The sequence below is a fragment of the Alligator sinensis genome, unplaced genomic scaffold, assembly GCF_000455745.1.
Source record: "Alligator sinensis unplaced genomic scaffold, ASM45574v1 scaffold301_2, whole genome shotgun sequence".
Classification (NCBI taxonomy): domain Eukaryota; kingdom Metazoa; phylum Chordata; order Crocodylia; family Alligatoridae; genus Alligator; species Alligator sinensis.
The window spans coordinates 4,425,967-4,444,243 of record NW_005841874.1 but is presented as its reverse complement, the minus strand read 5'-3'; the positions used below and the strand labels follow the sequence as shown (position 1 = coordinate 4,444,243).

Sequence of the window (18,277 nt, the reverse complement as noted above, 5' to 3'; positions counted from 1 at the left end):
GGAGGTTATACTGGGCAGAGGAGAAGGGGAACACATAAGGAAGTATAAAGCCGCAAGGATGGGAGGGAGCTGGAAGCAAAGTAGATGAAGGAGAACAGTACCGTAGCAAGGGAACGGTGAGTGAGGCGACCGCCTTGGGTGCCAAAGCAAAGGGGCGCCAACAGGTGCTGCCCAGCTGAGGCAGGGTGTGGGATGAAGCAGCGAGTGGCTTGGTTGGGGGGGGTCCTACAGCTCTATGCACTCCCAGGCAAGCATGGGGTGGGGGGGCATGTGCCCCCTGGATTTGTGCACAGGGCAAGGGCTGGCTGCCACCCAGGCATCACACTTCCTTGCTATGGCACTGAAGGAGAAGGTAGGAGGAAATTAACTGGTAGCCAATTTAAAAAAACAAAGTGCTTTTTCTGCTTCTGCAACAACCACACACCCTTCAGCTCAGCAGGTGTGGACCATGAATTTTGCTCGTGTGAAAAGGGATCCTTTTAAATTGATATCAGAAACATTTCCAAAACAAGTTAATCAATCAAGGAAAGCCTGAATTGCAGCATTGGGAATGGTCTCTGGGAGTTTTGCCTGCTTTAGGGACTCAGAACTGAGACTAATAAAAAACATCCAGCCTTGTCATTTATATTTCGCCCTGAGAAATGGTGGGGGAACAGTAGAATTCAGTGTCAGAAAGATCAGCCTATGCCTGATGGTACCGAGGAGCAATTTCCTGGAGATCAAAGAGTTAATCCATTATATGAACAACAGAGAAAGAAAAACAACCTGTCCTCAACATTTACTCTGCATGCATCAATGGCCACAAGTAGTGATGGAGCACCTGGTCAAGTTGCTATGATTCTCTTGAGAGGCGCCAATCAGTGTGGCAGCTGGGAGAGGGATTTTACTGCAGTTCGATTTAACCACGGGTTTGGTAACAGATTGGAGCATTCTTGAAATGCCATGGGCTCACATAATTATTTCAAATCCATTTCTACTTAGAATAAATGGATAAAGAGAGCCTGGGTGGGTAGGAAAACATGCAAAAAGTGATGGGAATAGAACAGGTTTCCAGAGTCGTGTTTAGCTAGTGCTGCGTACACTCAAACGTGAAGTTTTTCACTCTCCAAAGTGCATGCAAGCGCTACTGCGAATCCAGCACAAGCGTCTGTAGAAGCAGCAAATATAGGCAACAAAATGCTGTCTTATCTCTGACAGGAGCTAGTACTAGCTTAAAAAGAGAGAGAGGGAGAGAGAAGTAGAGGATAATTTAATCTCAATTAAAGTTCCTGGAAGAGAAAAGAAAGGTCATCTCCATTATTTTACGTATCACCTTGAATAATCAGAAGGCCCATCTCCACGGATCGGAGCCCACTGAGCACTCCCAGCGCTGATCAGAGCCCAGACTGGGGGGACTTGGCGTGATGGACGCAGCGTGGTCTGGCATGTTTCAGACAAACCGTGATAAAGACTTTCCATCTACTCCTAGGTCCTTCCATCGTCCCTCCACAGTAAACAAAGGCACCAACGGGCAATCCTCTAAGATGTTTATTTGGACCAGTGGCCGGGGCTCCACCTCTTACAGACATGATGAAAAAAGGTAAATTGCATCAATGTCTATTTGGGGTTTGGGGTGGTTTCTTAATCCGTTTTATATGAAAAGTCAGATCCTGGTTGCCCTGGTATGGTAGTGCAGGGGGGGAGGGAGAGCCACAGATTATATGTCCCCAGAGAATAGGTCGCCTTGATGAATATAGGTGATCTCTGGTGCAGTCTAACTAAAAATGGAGCGATCTGATGTACTGGAGGGGTGGCCCAGGTGTGTCTTGTCCCTAGCAAGACCACTTGCATGGTGAGCACCTCTGAGGCTGGCACACCTTTTTAAAAGTGTACTCATTACAACTCATGAGCACAACCCACACCAGCTACTGGAGACATTGTACCTTCTGCAAAGCATCAGGCTTCCAGCTCCTATTCCTCAGCTGAGGAGCACGCTGCCACTCAGATGACCCTCTCCATGCCATCTTCAATGAGAACATCACCCTATCACCCTTTCTAGTCTGGACTGAATTAGAGAGTTCTTGAGCGTGTGTGTACGTGTGTGCGGGTAAGTGAATCATTGCACAATTGTAAGCTGAAGACAAAGAGGATGAAGGGATTTCTATGAAATGGCCAGTTCATTTAATCAGTACCGCCGGAGAGGATTGGTTTGAAGGAGACAGGAGTAACACAAGTTAACTAGATCTCCCTTGGGAAGGAGGGAATTACACAGAGGAGAGTGAAAGGGAGGGAGAGGTTTAAAGTGCACAGACAAAGGGAGCACTCAGTTGGGAATGAAAGAAGTTAAATCTCACTGATGAAAGAACAATTGCCTGGTAATGCTCAGTTTCGTCCTTCCAAAATATCTCCCCTTTGTAGAGAGATTCGCCAGACAGCCTGTCTTGTCACAACCTGGGCACATTTCCCTTTCTTTTCTCTTCCTCTTTTCTCTCCTCTGTTGCCCTTGCAGACACTAGTAAATGTAATCACAAAAACTCAGACCTCGGTGAAACAAAAACAGAGGAAAATGCCTCCACGTCGCCAATTAGCAGAGCACACTGTTAATTCTAATGAGAGATTACTTCTGGCATCTGCTTTAGAAAATATGCTTGTGGCCTTCGGTGCCCGACATGGACTTGACATGGAAAATCTGCCTGCTCATTCTGATGTGGAAAGGGGAGCGGGGCTCTTCTGCAAATCTGGTTCCCATGTGGGCATTGCCCCCTTTGAAAATCTGGTCCTAACAAAGCTGTATTTTTTGTGAAGTATTTAGTGGGAGATTTGCAAAGGTCACTTTGGTGGCCAACTCCTATAAACTGCCCCTAGAAACTGGGTACTTCACTGGTTCCTGTGCCCTCACAAATCTCCCTCGTCATTGATTTGTGCTCTGAGAAAATACATCCCTCTGCCTTGATACGGAGATATGGATTAAACCTGGGATAGATATTTACTAAAATGTGGTTCAGAGAGGTAATGAGCACCCCATGCTACTGAGGCTGTCAGCACTCAGTGCCTTTGACAGTCAACCCCCTCGCATCATGCCACACAAACAGATACAGCAAGTAGTCAGCTCTTCCTAGCACATGGCAGCCCACTTGCATTGGGTACCCATCAGCAGCCCTCCTCAGCCAGGAGGTTGAGGATGTCAGGCAGTGTCTACACTGTGCATTATTCATTACATTCTTCTACATGAAGGAAGTTACAGCAATGCGGGCCTGATTTTACTCTGGTTCATCTCAATCAGAATTTGGCTATTGCCTTCCATGTTGCCCTTCTAGGTTGCAGTACCATACAGCAGCTAGCATTATAAACCCAGCAGAAGTCTCAGCACCGCTTCCTGCAGTGACACTATAGTACAGGCTTCGTGGCCTCTGCAGGGACTGCCATCCCGACAGTTTTCACCCTGCTGTGCCTTCACACACACACAACACAAGTTTTGTTTTCAAGAATTTGAGGTGCAGTTTCCCAGAAACCCTTGCATGTATGTCCTTGAAACTTGGCAGGCTTCATGGCCTCAGAAGGAGCTACTGTCTCTGCAAGTTCCATCCTAAGCAGGCAAGAACTGACAAAGTTATAGGCAGTTTTGTGGTTCCCCATTATAGCCTATGGGTGAAACGTCAAAACAGTGTTGAAACAGCAAAACAGTTTCAAAATGGAACAGTGGTTTCGAAACAAAACAAAACTCGAAACGAAACATTGTCCTGTTGAAACATCAAAATGGAAGTCAAAATGAAACAGTTTCTCCACCCCCCACCCTCCTCTCATAATGATTCCTTCAGCAGAATTTTTGTTCTTCAACCATCAGACTAGAAAATTATGGCCTGAAACACCAAGATGGTGGTATAAATGGCTCTGCAAATGTAGCTTTTTGAGGGGACACACATGAACAGATAAGCACTAAATGGCTTTAATCCTGAAAACACTTTTATATACCTGAGTGGCTTTACACAAATGAGCAAGCTACTTTCCCTGTAGGAAGCAATACACAGGCCTGTGTTGGCACGATTGAAGCCTAAATGTGTGTATTTTATCTACTCGTGTTAAACATTGACTGGTTTGGGTTTTTTTTCAGGCAGTTTTGGGACTCCTGAGTAAAGTCATTTTACAAGGGTGCAGACAGAAGTGCAGCTCCCAGGTCTAACTCATGGCAATTCATAGAAATTGCCATGAATTAGACCAGGGGTGGGCAAAATATGGCATGTGGACCAAATCCAACCAGGCCATTCTGCCCAACCTGCAGGGCCCCTAAAAAATTTAGAAAATTAATATTTATCTTCCCTGACTGCCTGTCAAAGTTGACAGGAGCCAGGGGCAGTAGGACCCAAAAGAAGCCGCTGGCAGAACCAAGCAACCACAGGCAGGGAAGCACCGAAAGCTGCAGCAGGTGGAGGGGAAGGGACAGTGAGTGGTGTGTGGGAGTGCAGAGGGAGCACGGGGTCTGCACCAGTGCACTGGGACCAGGGCTAGCGGGAGCCCAGAGCAGGGCAGCAGAAGTGCGGGGCAGGGATCATCAGGGGATCTGGAGACAAACTGGCTCCTCCTCTCCCTGCTGGTGCAGCCCACCCCAGCTCCAGATCCCTTGCCAGCCCCCACCCTGTGCTTCTACCACCCCACTCTGGGCCCTGCTGGCACTGGCCCGAGGACACTGGCGCAGCCCTGTGCTCTCGCCCAGCTGTTGCTGCACTCCTCCTGCCTGCTCACTCCCACTCCTCTCACCTGCCACAGTCACTTGCCCACCGTTGCCACTGCTCCCCTCCACCCCTTCACCGGTCACTCCAGCACCATGTGGTTCCCAGCTGCAGTGCTGGGACTGCAGGATGCAGCAGGAGCTGGCCTGGCCCCTGTGATTCTTGGCCAGCTCCATGCAGTGCCAGCTGGGCTGATCCAGCTCCTCCTGTGTCCTGCAGTCTCAGCCGTGCAGCTGGGACGTGGTACCAGAGTAGCAAGCTGGGGAGGGGAATGGGGAAGTGGCAGAAGGGCAGCGGTGGCAGATGGAGGGGGAAGTGGCTGTGAATGGGAGCAAGGGGCCATGTTGGTGCCCCAAGGCCAGGAGCATCAAGAGTACAGAGCCTGGGTTTGGAGGAGTGTTGAGGGGGCTCTGCCTGCCATGGGGAGCTGTGGGCAAATCCTCCCCCTCCACACATGCCACAACCATCTCCAGCCACCCTCCCCCCCACATACTCCCACATACCCACCCACACCACATATCCACACACACACCCACATGCTCCCCTACCCCACATACACACACATCCCCCATGCCTATCCACCTCCCACAAACTCCCCCCACACACCCCACATACCCACAAGTCTACCCACCCCCCCCACAATATACAAGAGTAAGACTTCATTTTAAGCTATTGTGCAATCACCTCTAGGTACACTACACAAACACACGTAAATCAGGACAAAAATATTTTTCTCAAATTAAACTAATGAATGTTGTAGTAGATGTTTGATTTTTAGAACATAATTTGGTATTTTTCTGGTTCAGAGATGGCAAACCCTTGCTGAAAGGAGTATTTCTGGGGGTGATAAAGGGAGGGACTTTTGGTGTCAAAGGTCAGGGGTAGGGAGTGGTACTTCCAGTCCCAAGATGGTGACCAGGGAGTGGGGCACCTGTCAAGGGGCAGGGCTACCCTTGCGGCCCTAAACGGCTTGCCAAAATTTGGTAAGTGGCCCCCTGCGTGAAATAATTGCCTGCCTAAGTTAGTCTGATCCTCCTGACCCAACAGACGTTAGATGTTGGATCAGAAGGGTAGAGAATCAGCTCCAATTTGGAGCTGATCCATGGAGAGAGGCTACATCTTTGCCTGGCTCTGCCCCTTGCTAGCTCTGTTACTGTCTCTGGATGGGAGTGGGGAGAAGGCAGGAGAGAGAGGTCTTCAGGAGTTTTCTTAGCCCCACTGGAGTTGGGGGGAAGGTAGATTGAAGCCACCCCAAGGTGAGGCCGCCTCTGTTTTAGATAGGATTTAGATAGTCCTGTTTGGCCTGCTCCAAAGCATATTCACATCAGGGAGCCTCCTTCCACAGATTTCACTGGGGTTTGGATCAGGCACCACAGTGAGTTTTCTTGTGTCGCTGCAGATCTCATAACAACAAAACTTGATTCAACCAGACATATTGCATAAAAAATAATAGAAAGAAATCAGCTGCAGAGCACAGAAAGTCCCTGAGCACTTAGCACCGGGATTTCTGCAGGTAACATCCAGGTTTTTATTTGACCTCTACATTCAAGGATTTCCTGCAAACCCTTAGCATGAGGCAGTTTGACTGGCATCCGCATAATAATTGTGATATCAGAGAACTGAATCAGGTTTCAAAGTCATTCCGAATAATTCAAGCAGATGTGTATCCCCACCTGATTCCCACATGACTCTGCTGTCAGGGTAGACAGCGTCTCAATTAGCCAGTTCATTTAGGCTTTGTAGGTGAGTTCGTGGGGGTTTTTTAAATCCAATATATCCTGGTCACTTGGGTAGTAGATGATTGTAGATATTTCACGTGGGATGTCTGAAATAGGAAGCAATCCTGAGATCCCCGTTCATCACATCTGCTTCATTCCCAGATCCTGCCAATACAAAATCTAACCCTGAGAGAGAATGAGCATCTGAAGTACTAATGAACATGCTGGGTGTTGCAGAAGGCAACATCTCTTCAGATGGGACCTGTAGCTCTTAGTTGCAGAGGAGAGGGTAGAAATTAGTTCATACATCTACATACAGGGTGCAGACAGAAGTGACAGTTTTCGCCAGTCTGGTCATAGAAAGTGGTCTATAGCCCTGATCAAACACAAGTGCATGGCTGCAAGCTGCTTCAAAAATGGCTGATCGGATGAAAATCTGAACCCTCATTGCATGAGTGTTCATACGAAGATGTTTCAAAACATAGCATCTTCTGTAACTTGTGTCTGCACTGCCTGACAGTCTTTCACTGTTTTCAAAATGGGAAAGGGAGCAGAGGGAGTTTGGTCTCGAGTTTTCTCAGCCTCCACTGGATGGTGGGGTGGGTGTACTCTTCCCTCTAGCACTGGCTGGGGAACCCCTAGAATGAGCTTCTCCTGCTCCTCTTCCCCCCTCCCATTCTGAAACGGGGACAGCCGGGGAGAGAGGAGGGGCCATTGCTAGGGGAAACTGGCTGCAGGCCGCAGCCAGCAACTAGATTCCCCTTCCCCCTAGAACCAATAGTGAACTTCTGTTTGGTCTGGGGGATGGTTGTAATTCAGAGCACTTCCTGCAAAGCATTCTCAGTTACAGCGGGGAGCTGCACCCACCTAATCCTGGAGCAGCTTCCCTGCCTTGCTTCTGGGTTTGGCAAGTGCAAACAGAAGTGGGTCAGCAGGGCATACTCAAAAACAGCTTCCCTGGAAGCACCAGTGTAGACTAGCCATTGTGGCCAAGTATGATGGGTGAAGATGACCCAGTTGGTGGTGTAGACGTTTTGAGAGCTCTGTAGTTCACTGTACTGTTCCTTTAAACACATGCAGTATGCAGTTCCCCCTAATGTATCTTAACTACTTTAGCATCTTGAAGGAGTTCTGGTCTGACCCTACATCAACAGACCAGGTCCTCGAGACCATGCATTTACCAGGCCCCTTCCCATCAGCCAAGCTATTACAAAGTGAAGGCAATGTTCCTCATCCTAGACCAGAAATAGTTCTTGGCTGTGAAGAGTATAAATGGATTTCTTTATGAAAGCTGCTGGACTCTGACAGACCCTGTAGTTCTCTCTGCCTCTGCAGGTCTCAGGATGACTAAATATAGTCTGTGCTGCCTACTGTCCTCACATAAGGTCTTCCTGAACCCTCACCTGGACTTAGGTGTGCAAGGTACTGTTCTCAACACTGCTGGAGGGCCCTGCCCTGCTGCTGTAGAGAGCACAGAGAGGAAGAGTCTACGTGCCATTCACCACTACCTCATCCCACACAACAGCCAAGTTGCTTCAGAGCTTGTGGGGAGCCATGCTGTACCACAGGACCAACCTGATAAGGGGAAGCTGGATGGGTAGCAGGGCAAATGGCAACAGAAGCAATTTGGAGAGCAAGGAATTGTGTCTTCTTGGGCTCATTGACATATTGAGGGCCACATCCCATTTACTTTTAGGTGCCTCGGTGGCACAAGCATTTGCTTAGCTGCAGGCTTTGGCAAGCTGGGATTCTGCTTCACCCAGTAGTGGCAGCAATGGAGGGAAGAGGGCCTTCCTGCCTTCTCGCCCAGTAGCCAAGTGGTTAGGGCACTGGCCCAGAGAGAGGGACACCCAGGTTGGAGGCTCCCCTCACTCAGAGGGTGTTTGAACCAACATCTGCTTCCCATTGAAAGTGCTCCAACCATTAGGCCAGAGGGGAGGCATTAACCAGACTCTTTTCCAGCTTCTCTCTGGACACTCTTCCTCCAACCTAAAAGGCATGAGGGCCATTTTCTTTCTCTTCCTCCAGTCCTGCTAGTCATGGTTTCTCTGTGACTAAAACATTACCCAGGCTTACACACGTCCCTGGGTGATCCTGTTGCACCATGTACCTACCCAGCCAGAGCACAGCCCTACTAAGCATGCTCAATGGGCACCTGCACACTTGCACACCCAGAGCTGAATCTCAAACTGTACATAAGTGCCAAAAACAGCAGTTAACATGACTCCATCTGTGCCATTTTGGTGCACAGTGAAATAGGATTTAGCCATTAATTCCTTTATACAAATGGCAGAAAGATGACCTGGGAGAGCCCATATTCTCACGCCTTGGATTCTGTTATTAAAAGAAAAAAGCACTAGACATTTGGGGGAGTTTTTAACTGTTATCACATTTTTTAGACATAGTCACCAAGCTGTAATGTCCAGGCTGGAGTGATCTGTGGCTCCATTAATACACACCGCTGGAGTCAGCTCATTGTGGCTATGCAGCAGTGAGACCAGAGATCAGCTGCCTTAGCACAGCACTTGTTGTACTCAGCAAGCAAGAGCAGCTCCTTGACTGTGCCAATAACTCACCCTTATGACCAATTTTATCCAGCAGAGAAGCACAGGCATGCACAAGCCACCGTGCCACAGAGCCACGTGGAGTGGCTTGGACTTTAGCAGGGGCATGAAGGATAACCCACAGAAAGACTTTCCTGCCACAACTGAGCTGAGGTTATGGTGCTTTGCTGAATGCACTGCACATAGGTTAGCTTGTGACTTGAACCAGCTGTGAGAGTGAGGCAGAGTAGGAACCCCCCTGTCTCTGCAGCACAGGCTATTCAAGCACTGGGTGAGCGTTCATCAAAGTAAGCAAGTGCCACGTGTCATCCTCCTCCTCCCCACTGAGAGGCAGGAAAGGCAAGAATGATGCAAAGCCCTGGCTTCCAGCCCTTTGGCTCTCTGGCTGGCACAGGGACAGCATCAGAATAGTCAGGTCTTAGTGGGTATCAGTAAGCAGCAAGTTACATATCCATAAGACCCAGCTTGGTCAAGAACAAAGAAGGGGAGGAATTGTGACTTAAAGCACATGTGCACTCTCATGCCTTGAAAACGTGCCCTACCCCTCATTCAACTTGTATCCAACACTGAAATAGTGTCATGCAGCTTCTTGTGTGGGCCACCCCAGCCAGTTCTCAGCACTTATTGGAGGAACTGCACTTACGTGACAGTTACTGATCTTTCCTGAGAACTGAATGCTGCACAAATGTGCTGGGCGTGTTTCCATGTGGCACTAGCTGGCACAGTTCAATGAGGTACAGACACCATGGGTGCTGACAGACATGCAAGTCCCCGCTCTAACTCATGGTGCTTTGCATAAAGTGACCCCCTCCCCTGACCCACCAGAAATTCACCTGTTGTGGGGGGGAGGAGCGGAGGAGGATCGAGCCTGCCTGTTTGTCCTGTGATCAGAGCTGGACTCATGCAGCACCCCCCACCCCCAGTTCAGGCCAGAAAAACCCCATCCCTCGGCTCCCCTCCCCCTCCTCCCTCCCGCGACCCTTCTTGCAGACAGCACCAGGGGCAGGACTGGGCTGTATCAGCTCAGCCCCAATTGCATTAACAGATTGACCCCAGGGAACACAAGTTTCCTAAGGTGCTTCACTTTGGAGCACCTTCATTTGATCCCTCATTAAATAAGGCTTAATTTGTTGCACGAATGGCCACTTTTAAAGCAGTCTTCAGCTGTGCACACGTGTCACAGCGCAGCTGTAGAGCACTTTCAAGGGGCCAATTGCATGACAGATATAACTTCTGCCTATGCCCCATTAGTAGTATCTTCTGGGGCAGCTTCTGAATTGATACATCTGGACTGAAAGCATCCCTTTCTCAGGGCTGTGGCACCAAAACCATTTAGCCCTGTACTTGCAATATTCATAGCAACTTACTTATTGCAGTGTTTCAAGGAAAAAGCCATTAGATCAAATATATTAAGGACCACGACCCCATCAACAGATACTTATTTGCCATGGCTGAATCAGCAGATTTTTACTATCCAATGCTCATAGACTGTTTCTACAACATACCTTGTAGTCCATCTTTTTACCTTTCACTGCACATTTCTTGGCTTCAGGCCATGTGGGAAACATTTGTAACCATATTCAATTAGCTATTTGTTTTTAAATCGTCCATTTGAATCACTTTGATGTTCGAGTTGTTCTGGTGACATTAATGACTGATTGCACCATGTCTATTTTATGTCTACAGACTGACATAAGTTATGCTGGGTGATTGGCTAATGTTCTGGAACTGTATGACTATTGCTACCTTTCTGCCTGCTTTCATTTGGAAACAGCAAATCTTAATAGCAGCTATCAGAGTTAAATACATTTTGATAAATAATAGGAAAGTAGCATTTGATTATTATTTTACATCACTTCTTTGAAGGCAAGAGTCCAAGAAGTCACAAAATATTTCTGACAACACTGAAGAAAACCTCACTGGGATGAATTACCCTTTTGTTTCCAAGTAGGAAAATATTATCAAGTTTTTAAGGAACTGGCTTTTGAAGAGAAACTAAGGGAATCAAAGAAAGTAAATTTGAAGGGAATTTAGAAACTTCAGAAGGAAAATGATCTGGAGAAAGTAATGACAAGACAAGTTCAAAGAAAAGTAGATGAGTCATAAACATAATAAAGAAACATCAATACATTTTCATCAATAGTATTATGAAGGCTGAAGAACGTCTTGATAAAACCTTTTGCCCCATTGGAAGCGGGCCCAGTCCCGTCTATGATTTTGCATCAAAAACAATGCTTATAAATGTGACTACATTGCTATGCAGTAACACTACTTAAAAGTCATTGTGTTGATCTATTATTGTAGATGATATTATCCTTTTTATAAGGGCAAGTGAAACTTTACAGTTTCAGCATAGATGAGTTGTGGGTTTGTCAGAACCCAAAATAATGCTCATGTTGATGCTGCTCACCTGCCATTTTACAGACAGTAGAAGAGGAACTACTCCTGCGTGTGCTACTATGGCCATTTTATGGTGGTGCCAGGGCTCAGAGGTATGCAGTTCACATACATCGCGTGCTGCCTGGATGAGTCAAAAGAGTTGTAACAGAAAACACAGGAGCTTTTGACCAGCCTCAGGTCTGTAAGTACATTTTAAACCCACAAAGTTTGTGTGTGTTTGAAATGTACTCAAATACTTCCCTATTTCATCGCTATGTTCCTATGACCTCTGATCATCAAACGCCTGGAGAGGAAGCATTTACACATAAGAAAATGACTCTCTCAGCTAGAGGGAGGAATAACCTGTTGCGTTTTTTTAATAGCAGAACAAAACGGCTCCCTTAAAAATCTGTTGGTGGATGTCCTCCTCAGGCTCAGACTTATGGCACATAGGGCGCCAAAAGTCTTGCCTTTATGGCAAGATCTTATGGTGTTGTGAGACACTGGCCTGGGTAGCAGAACTAATGTGGACCCAAGGACAATATCCACCAAAAGTACCTAGTGTTATTCATGGGAATGGGGCAGGAGTTGATGGGTCAACTCAACAGCGGTACAACTCCAAAAAGTCAACCAAGTTCCATGAGGGATAGATTTACCAAGCTGGCACAGTGAAGTCTCTAAATGTTTATCTTTGCAGTAAGAGGTTTTTACCTTTTCAGAAATGGCTGTAATTTATTTTGGAGGTGAATAAGTTCCCTGCCAGGTCAGAGTGAAGCCAATGAAAAGGACCACTGAGGAACCTTAAGCCTTTCTCTCCCACGAGATGGGTATGGAGGTGGAACTACCCACCCGTTAGAGGGTTAATTGATTAAATGTGAACTTCACATAAGAATGTATTATTTTCAACCTCAGAAATATTTACCAAAAAATCAGGGATCATGATCTACTGGACAAAAGGAAAACAGTCACAGCTCTGAAAGCTGGAGAAGACCGGGCCATACTCCTAGGACTGGCTATGATGGCATGCTCCATTATGATGTACTTCCTCCTGGGAATCACGCTGCTGCGTTCATATATGCAGAGGTAAATTTATATTGTTACCCTGTTTCCAGCCTCTCTGCTTCTGCTCACTTCACGTGGGTTCCCTCTTTGACCTTTTTTTTTTTTATGGTTTTCCCTCTAGTCAAGCAAGACCTGATTCTGCTCCTAGTTACACCAGTATAAGTCAGAAATCTCCCCACCAAAACCAAGGGAGTTATGCTGGTATAAGCATCATGTCCGTGTATGCTGATTATTGGCTTTACATTTTAACCTCAGTTTAATTAGAGTTGGAGGGAAATGCACAGTTCTGAATTCTCAATACCCCCTTTCCCTCACCGTATGGCTTTCATGTAATATCCAGGTCAGTTCATCTGTGGCCTATTGAAGCCCATAAACTACTCCGTGGCTATCTCTGTGAAACACAGCCGCTGCCTAATCCAGGAGGGAGCAACGATCATATTTAGCAGCCTAGAGAAGCAATACACATTGCAATGAAAAATGGAGTTTTAATTTGGGAAAGGGATCAAGCTGTTTTATAGCAGGTAGCTTGCCATGTTGGCTAATGCCTTCATTTTAACAAGTAAAATCCTAGTTGACATATAGTGAGGTGTTGGGAAGTGAGACATCACCTTTCATAGTTATTATACCACCCTTAATTTTTCTCTAGTCGTTCCACAGCTGCCCTTAGGTAAGAAACAGAAACTTGGCCTATGATTCATTAGCTGTGTTTCAAAGCAGCTTTCAAGCATCAACCCGACTCCCAACCCACCCTAGATTTGTAACAGTTTTGCTGGTAACACTTTTCTCTTCTGATCAGTGAAGACGTAGGAATGAAAAATGTGTCATTCTGGATCAGACCATGAGTCCATCAAACCCACCACCCTGCCTCTGGCAGCATCCAATGATCCTTCAGAGGAGCGGGGGGGGGAGGCATATGTTTTGTTATAGTGTATCTGTAAGAAGATTTTCCTTCCTGACCCCTGCAATGATCAGGATGAAGCCTGATGCACGAGGGTTAATTGCCCTTATCTTCAGTATCTTTATTCTCTGTCGTGGGATTATTCCGCTCTTTTTAAAACACAGGCAAAATTTAGTTTTGGAGATAGAGATAAAGGCTAGTTAAACAGCCAAGAGTATTTACATTTTAAAATCCCTCTGTCTGCAAGACCATCTTAGCAATATCATTGCCAATTATAGAGACTATTAAGGTCAGCCCCACTCCTTTGAGTTATGCCGTCAACGATGTGAAAAATTGTCCAAAGGTATCGAAGCAAAAATATTAATTAATTTCAAAATATTAATTAAGCAAGCCTCACAACTCGGCTATGAGGTAGGCGTTATAAACCTCTTTGATGCAGCAGTAAGACAAAGCAGAGGGAAATGACAGGGAAGGAGCCAAGACCAGAACCCAAGAGGCTTTGCTGTCAGTTCTTCTGTCACCACTAGCTCGCCCTCCCTCGGATAGAGCAGCTCCCCACCATATTGGCTTGAGGGGCAAGTATCCAAGAGGTTAATATTTTCATAAAAGGATTATTAACAGATCATTTTAACAGAGTGATCTAGCCAAATTGAACATAGGTATTAACGGATAGAGTGCCAGGTGCAAAGACTGTGAAAGCTAGGAAGCATTCATGTTGGTCCAGGAGTTGAGTAGTAATGCGGTGTGGATCAGAGTATGCCCATGATGGGATACTATACTATACCAAGAAGTGGGTTGGCATACTCTGAAAGAAGCTACGACCCAGCTTTTCTGTGCCAGGAAGGGAGGACCCTTTCTATAACAAAAGCAGTAAAATGGGAAAGAATTCGAACATGCTGGAGGATAGAGGAACCCCTCTGGGCACCACCAGACCTTTTTAAAAAACAGCTTGTTGTGCCATTCCAGTAACTCTTGCCCCTAAGAAACATCTAGATTTGGACTGTGTATTTTCATTTCTATCTCACTGCAGAAATAGGGTGCACCAGCAGGTACATAACTGGGACTTCAAATGGGTAACTACTCCACTTTTCATCTCCTATAAATGGAAAGTATGCCAGAAATTCTCAGCAGTGATTTCACCAGGTGATTTAGCTACTGAAAATTTGAACTAGAAAAATCTTCCCCACGGCAGAGTTTCATATAGAGCTAAGCGAGACACTACATCTATATAAGTGTGAGGTTATTTTCTAAGTTGCAAGCCTTTTAAGGTGAATTGGACCCTGCAGCCTGAAAGTCAGTTCAAAATGGTTACTCTCACAGAGTGAATCATACATACTTTGCGGTCTCCTGCACACATTTTGCATTTGTTCTTAGATGCCTTTGTTGCCTTTATTCTCATGGAAATGCCCTCCACACTTAAAGTCCCCTTTGCTTTTCACCTCTGGCAGGAAGTACTGCATATCAAGCCACCGGATTTGTACTTCTGACATACAATCTTCATGTGCCACAGAACTATCGACCCACCCTGTCATGTATGGGGCGTACTTGGAAAGCAAGACCAATACAGGCAACAACTATAGGGTCTCCCTGTTGTAGCCTGGAGTGAAGGGCAAAGGTGTCTGTAGTGCTCACTGCCCATTCTTGCTGGGTGTTGTCTAACCTCTCTCTTTTCTACCTAGTGTTTGGACAGAAGAGGCTCAGTGCACACTCCTCAATGCATCCGTCACAGAAACATTTAACTGCTCATTTAGCTGCGGTCCGGACTGCTGGAAAAACTCTCAGTACCCCTGCCTACAGGTGTATGTGAACTTAACTTCTTCTGGACAAAAGCTCCTACTTTACCACACAGAAGAGACGATGAAAATTAATTCTGAGGTAGGACAATAGAACAAATCCCATCTCAGATGGATTTCCAGAGGGCTATTGACTTTGCTGGAGCTATTGTCTGTGTTAATGTGTGCAAGGCTTCCAGCTCCTGACCTACTTCCGCCCCCAACCCCCCTCCACCTTCATCAGACAGATCCTTCTTGGTAAATGTTCAGCCAGGGAAGTAGAATCAGACTATTAATGGAAATAATTTAATTGTCATGGCCTCAAAGTGTCTCAGTGCCCCAGAAGAGAGAGACGACTCAACATTCCTCCCTTTCCCTACCTGCCCCTGCACCCCAACCCCTCACCCTCCCCCACAAACATGCAGCTTCTGCTTAGGAGTGAGACACAGCCTCAGTCTTTGCACTCCTGAGGTACCAGGTTCAAGGGGTTCATGCACAGATGCAGTTCTTTAAACCTGACAGGGGAAGTAAAGGGGGGCAGTTGTTCCAATAGAGTGTGAGGCACATGGACTCTTTTGGGCTAAGTACAGATAGTCAAAAAGCTCAAGCTCAATTGATTCAATCTTTGCAGGTTAGTCTAAGCCAGGGGTGGGCAAAATACAGCCCAGGGGCTAGATCCAGCCTGCCAGGCCATTTTATCTGGCCCATGAGGCCCCTAAAAAATTTAGAAAATTAGTATTTATTTGCTCCTGGCTGCCTGTTAAAGATGACAGGAGCCAGGGGCAGTAGGACCCAGGGGAAGCCAGTGGCAGGACCCAGCAGCAAGACCTGCTCAGCCCCACCCCACTCCCAACCAGAATCCCCTGCCTAGCACCAGAGAGGAAAATGCAGCCCTTGACAGCTTGCCAAAACTCGATAAGTGGCCCTCCGCCCAAAATAATTGCCCGCCCCTGGTCTAAGCTGCGTGGATTGAACCAATAAGCAACTGAACAGACATTCACTTTTGATTACAGAAATGCAGCCACATGCCTGCCGTGACCCAGGCCAGAAGCTGGGGGGTGCTAGAGCACACCTCCCTGCTCAGCTGGAGCAGACAGCTTAGGCCAAGGCTAGTCTGCCCACCCTGTGAGGGGAGGTGGGGGTTGTGGGGGAAATGCAAAGCATCCTGGGATGCTGGGCAACTATGAGTTAACTTGAATCTGGAGGGAATCTGGGACAGAAGTTCAATAAACCGATTTAACCTAAATCAGCTAAGTCTGATACTACATCCATCCAGGTTTATCTTAAACTGGTTTGGGCCATTTTGAAAGTAGTTTGTGTGCACTGAACTTTTGTTGTGTTACAAATTTGAACTGGTTTCCAATCACTTATACTGGTTTATGTGCAATTTCTGTCCTTAGCCTTGAAGTGAGTCTATCATGAATAAAAAGGGAATAGATTTTACTGAGGCTGCTGGACTCAGACATACCCTATGGTTCTTCCTAGTGGTCTAGCTGCCAAGCTAATACCACAAGTCCTGCTTAAAGGCACTATATGTCCTGGCTTAGAGCAGCTAGCTCTGAAATTAGTTGCTGATAGCTGTATGGAGTAAGTGCTTCCATGCTCCAGTTAGTCTGGCACAGACCACAGCTGAGGGCCTTTGCTGGAGACTTTAAGTCTGCCCCCATGGCAGGGCCTACTGGGATTTCCTACTGATCTGATACCATTCCTCCCTTTCCTCTGCTAATGCACACTGTGACTTAAAAGTACAATCTTGTCCTGAGTGCCTGTCACATTTATATTCTGTGGACAGGTCACTTCACCCATGCATTGCATTCAAACACCTTTACAGATATGCATGCAATATCAGGACAGCAGGAAGACCTACGTCTGTCTTGGACACGGCAGCCAGATTCCACCCTCTGTTACACCAGTACAGTCCACTGGGGTCTGTGGGGTTGTACCTGGCTGGCCAGGGAACACAGTTTGGTCCTCTTGCTGGCAAAAGGATGCTGAAAGTTTATCAGAGATACTGTCCAGATAAAAATTTTACTCCCAGTGTGTGTAAATCATTGTAGCTCCATTTGCACCCACTCAGAATTTGGCCTACTCCTTGTTTGTTTCCTAGAATGATTAACAGAGAATTTTTTTTTGGTTTCTAAATAGACCAAAAACAGTTTTATGGCTGCACCACTGTAAATGCAGACTAAACTTCATTCCCTGTGGGACTGAGGCAGCTCACTTATCTGCTTCCTTTATGCAGAAGCCTGTAATGTCTGTAGTGAATGTCTCTTCCTTCCAGACTGCAAGTGCATCTGTGCTGGTGACTCATTACCGTATGTATCTGGGCTCGTTACTGTGTGTGTCACGACTGCCGCAACTGCTTTTCTTTCTGCAGATGGCTGTTTGTGTTTCTCTGTGTAGCAAGGCACAGAAGGCATGTCTGTCTACACCATCAAAAGACGGTGCTTAGGAGTGCTGCAAGGGAGCACGGTGCCCATGTTACACCCCAAAATGGATGTAGTATCATGTAATGCCTTAATGTGGACTTGAGTACACACGAATAGGTGCACTCCCGCAGGTGTGCTAATTGGCAGGTACCCAGTGCCATAGTGAGACAGGCAATATTACAGCCACCTGGGGTATAGCGTGTGTGGTACGTTCACTCCCTATTGCAGTCCTCTGATAGTATAAACATGGCTTAAATGTCAGAGTTTAGGCATTTTTGCCCCTATAATTTTCCATTTCTACCTTCCATCTTTGCCCCTATAATTTTCAGGTATAAATTACTGCAAGCCCAACGTTGCTCCTGTAAATACATGCAAATGCCATTAAAACAACTTTGTCTCCAAGGTCCTGGCTTGAAGGCACTCTCAGGCACTTGGATATCCTGGGGACCTTTACACCACCCTGAATGTAGACATAACAACAAAGGCCCAGTTCAGGCTGGGTTAAGAATATTTCCCAAGCAGTTACACCCCAGGGGGGGATTTAACCTATTGTGTTTCTATTTCTGGTAGCAGTTCAGCAGACCAAATTACTTTCACATATTAAGATGAAGTGATATTAAAACTAGTCCAAGCCTTTAATGGTTTTGCAAGGCCAGTTATTCCACTGCGTAATTAACTCTTGTGGCTGGGATACAAGTCCTCTAAATCAAATTGTAAAACAGAAACTAGCACCCCTGCCTTCTTACCAA

General features: G+C 46.6%; 1 protein-coding gene across 13 annotated transcripts in view; it reads left to right on the top strand.

Annotated features, from left to right (window-relative positions):
• KCNMB2 (potassium calcium-activated channel subfamily M regulatory beta subunit 2) overlaps positions 1–18,277 on the top strand; it is a 244,461-nt gene that overhangs the window by 216,129 nt on the left and 10,055 nt on the right. For 12 of the 13 annotated variants that reach the window (XM_025196003.1, XM_025195998.1, XM_025196010.1 and 9 more), the window contains 3 exons: positions 1,469–1,579; positions 12,280–12,450; positions 15,007–15,202. In XM_025196003.1, the coding sequence (XP_025051788.1) occupies positions 1,469–1,579; positions 12,280–12,450; positions 15,007–15,202 (478 nt within the window). The remainder of the gene's footprint in view (positions 1–1,468; positions 1,580–12,279; positions 12,451–15,006; positions 15,203–18,277) is intronic. The other variant, XM_025195999.1, reaches the window with a different exon arrangement.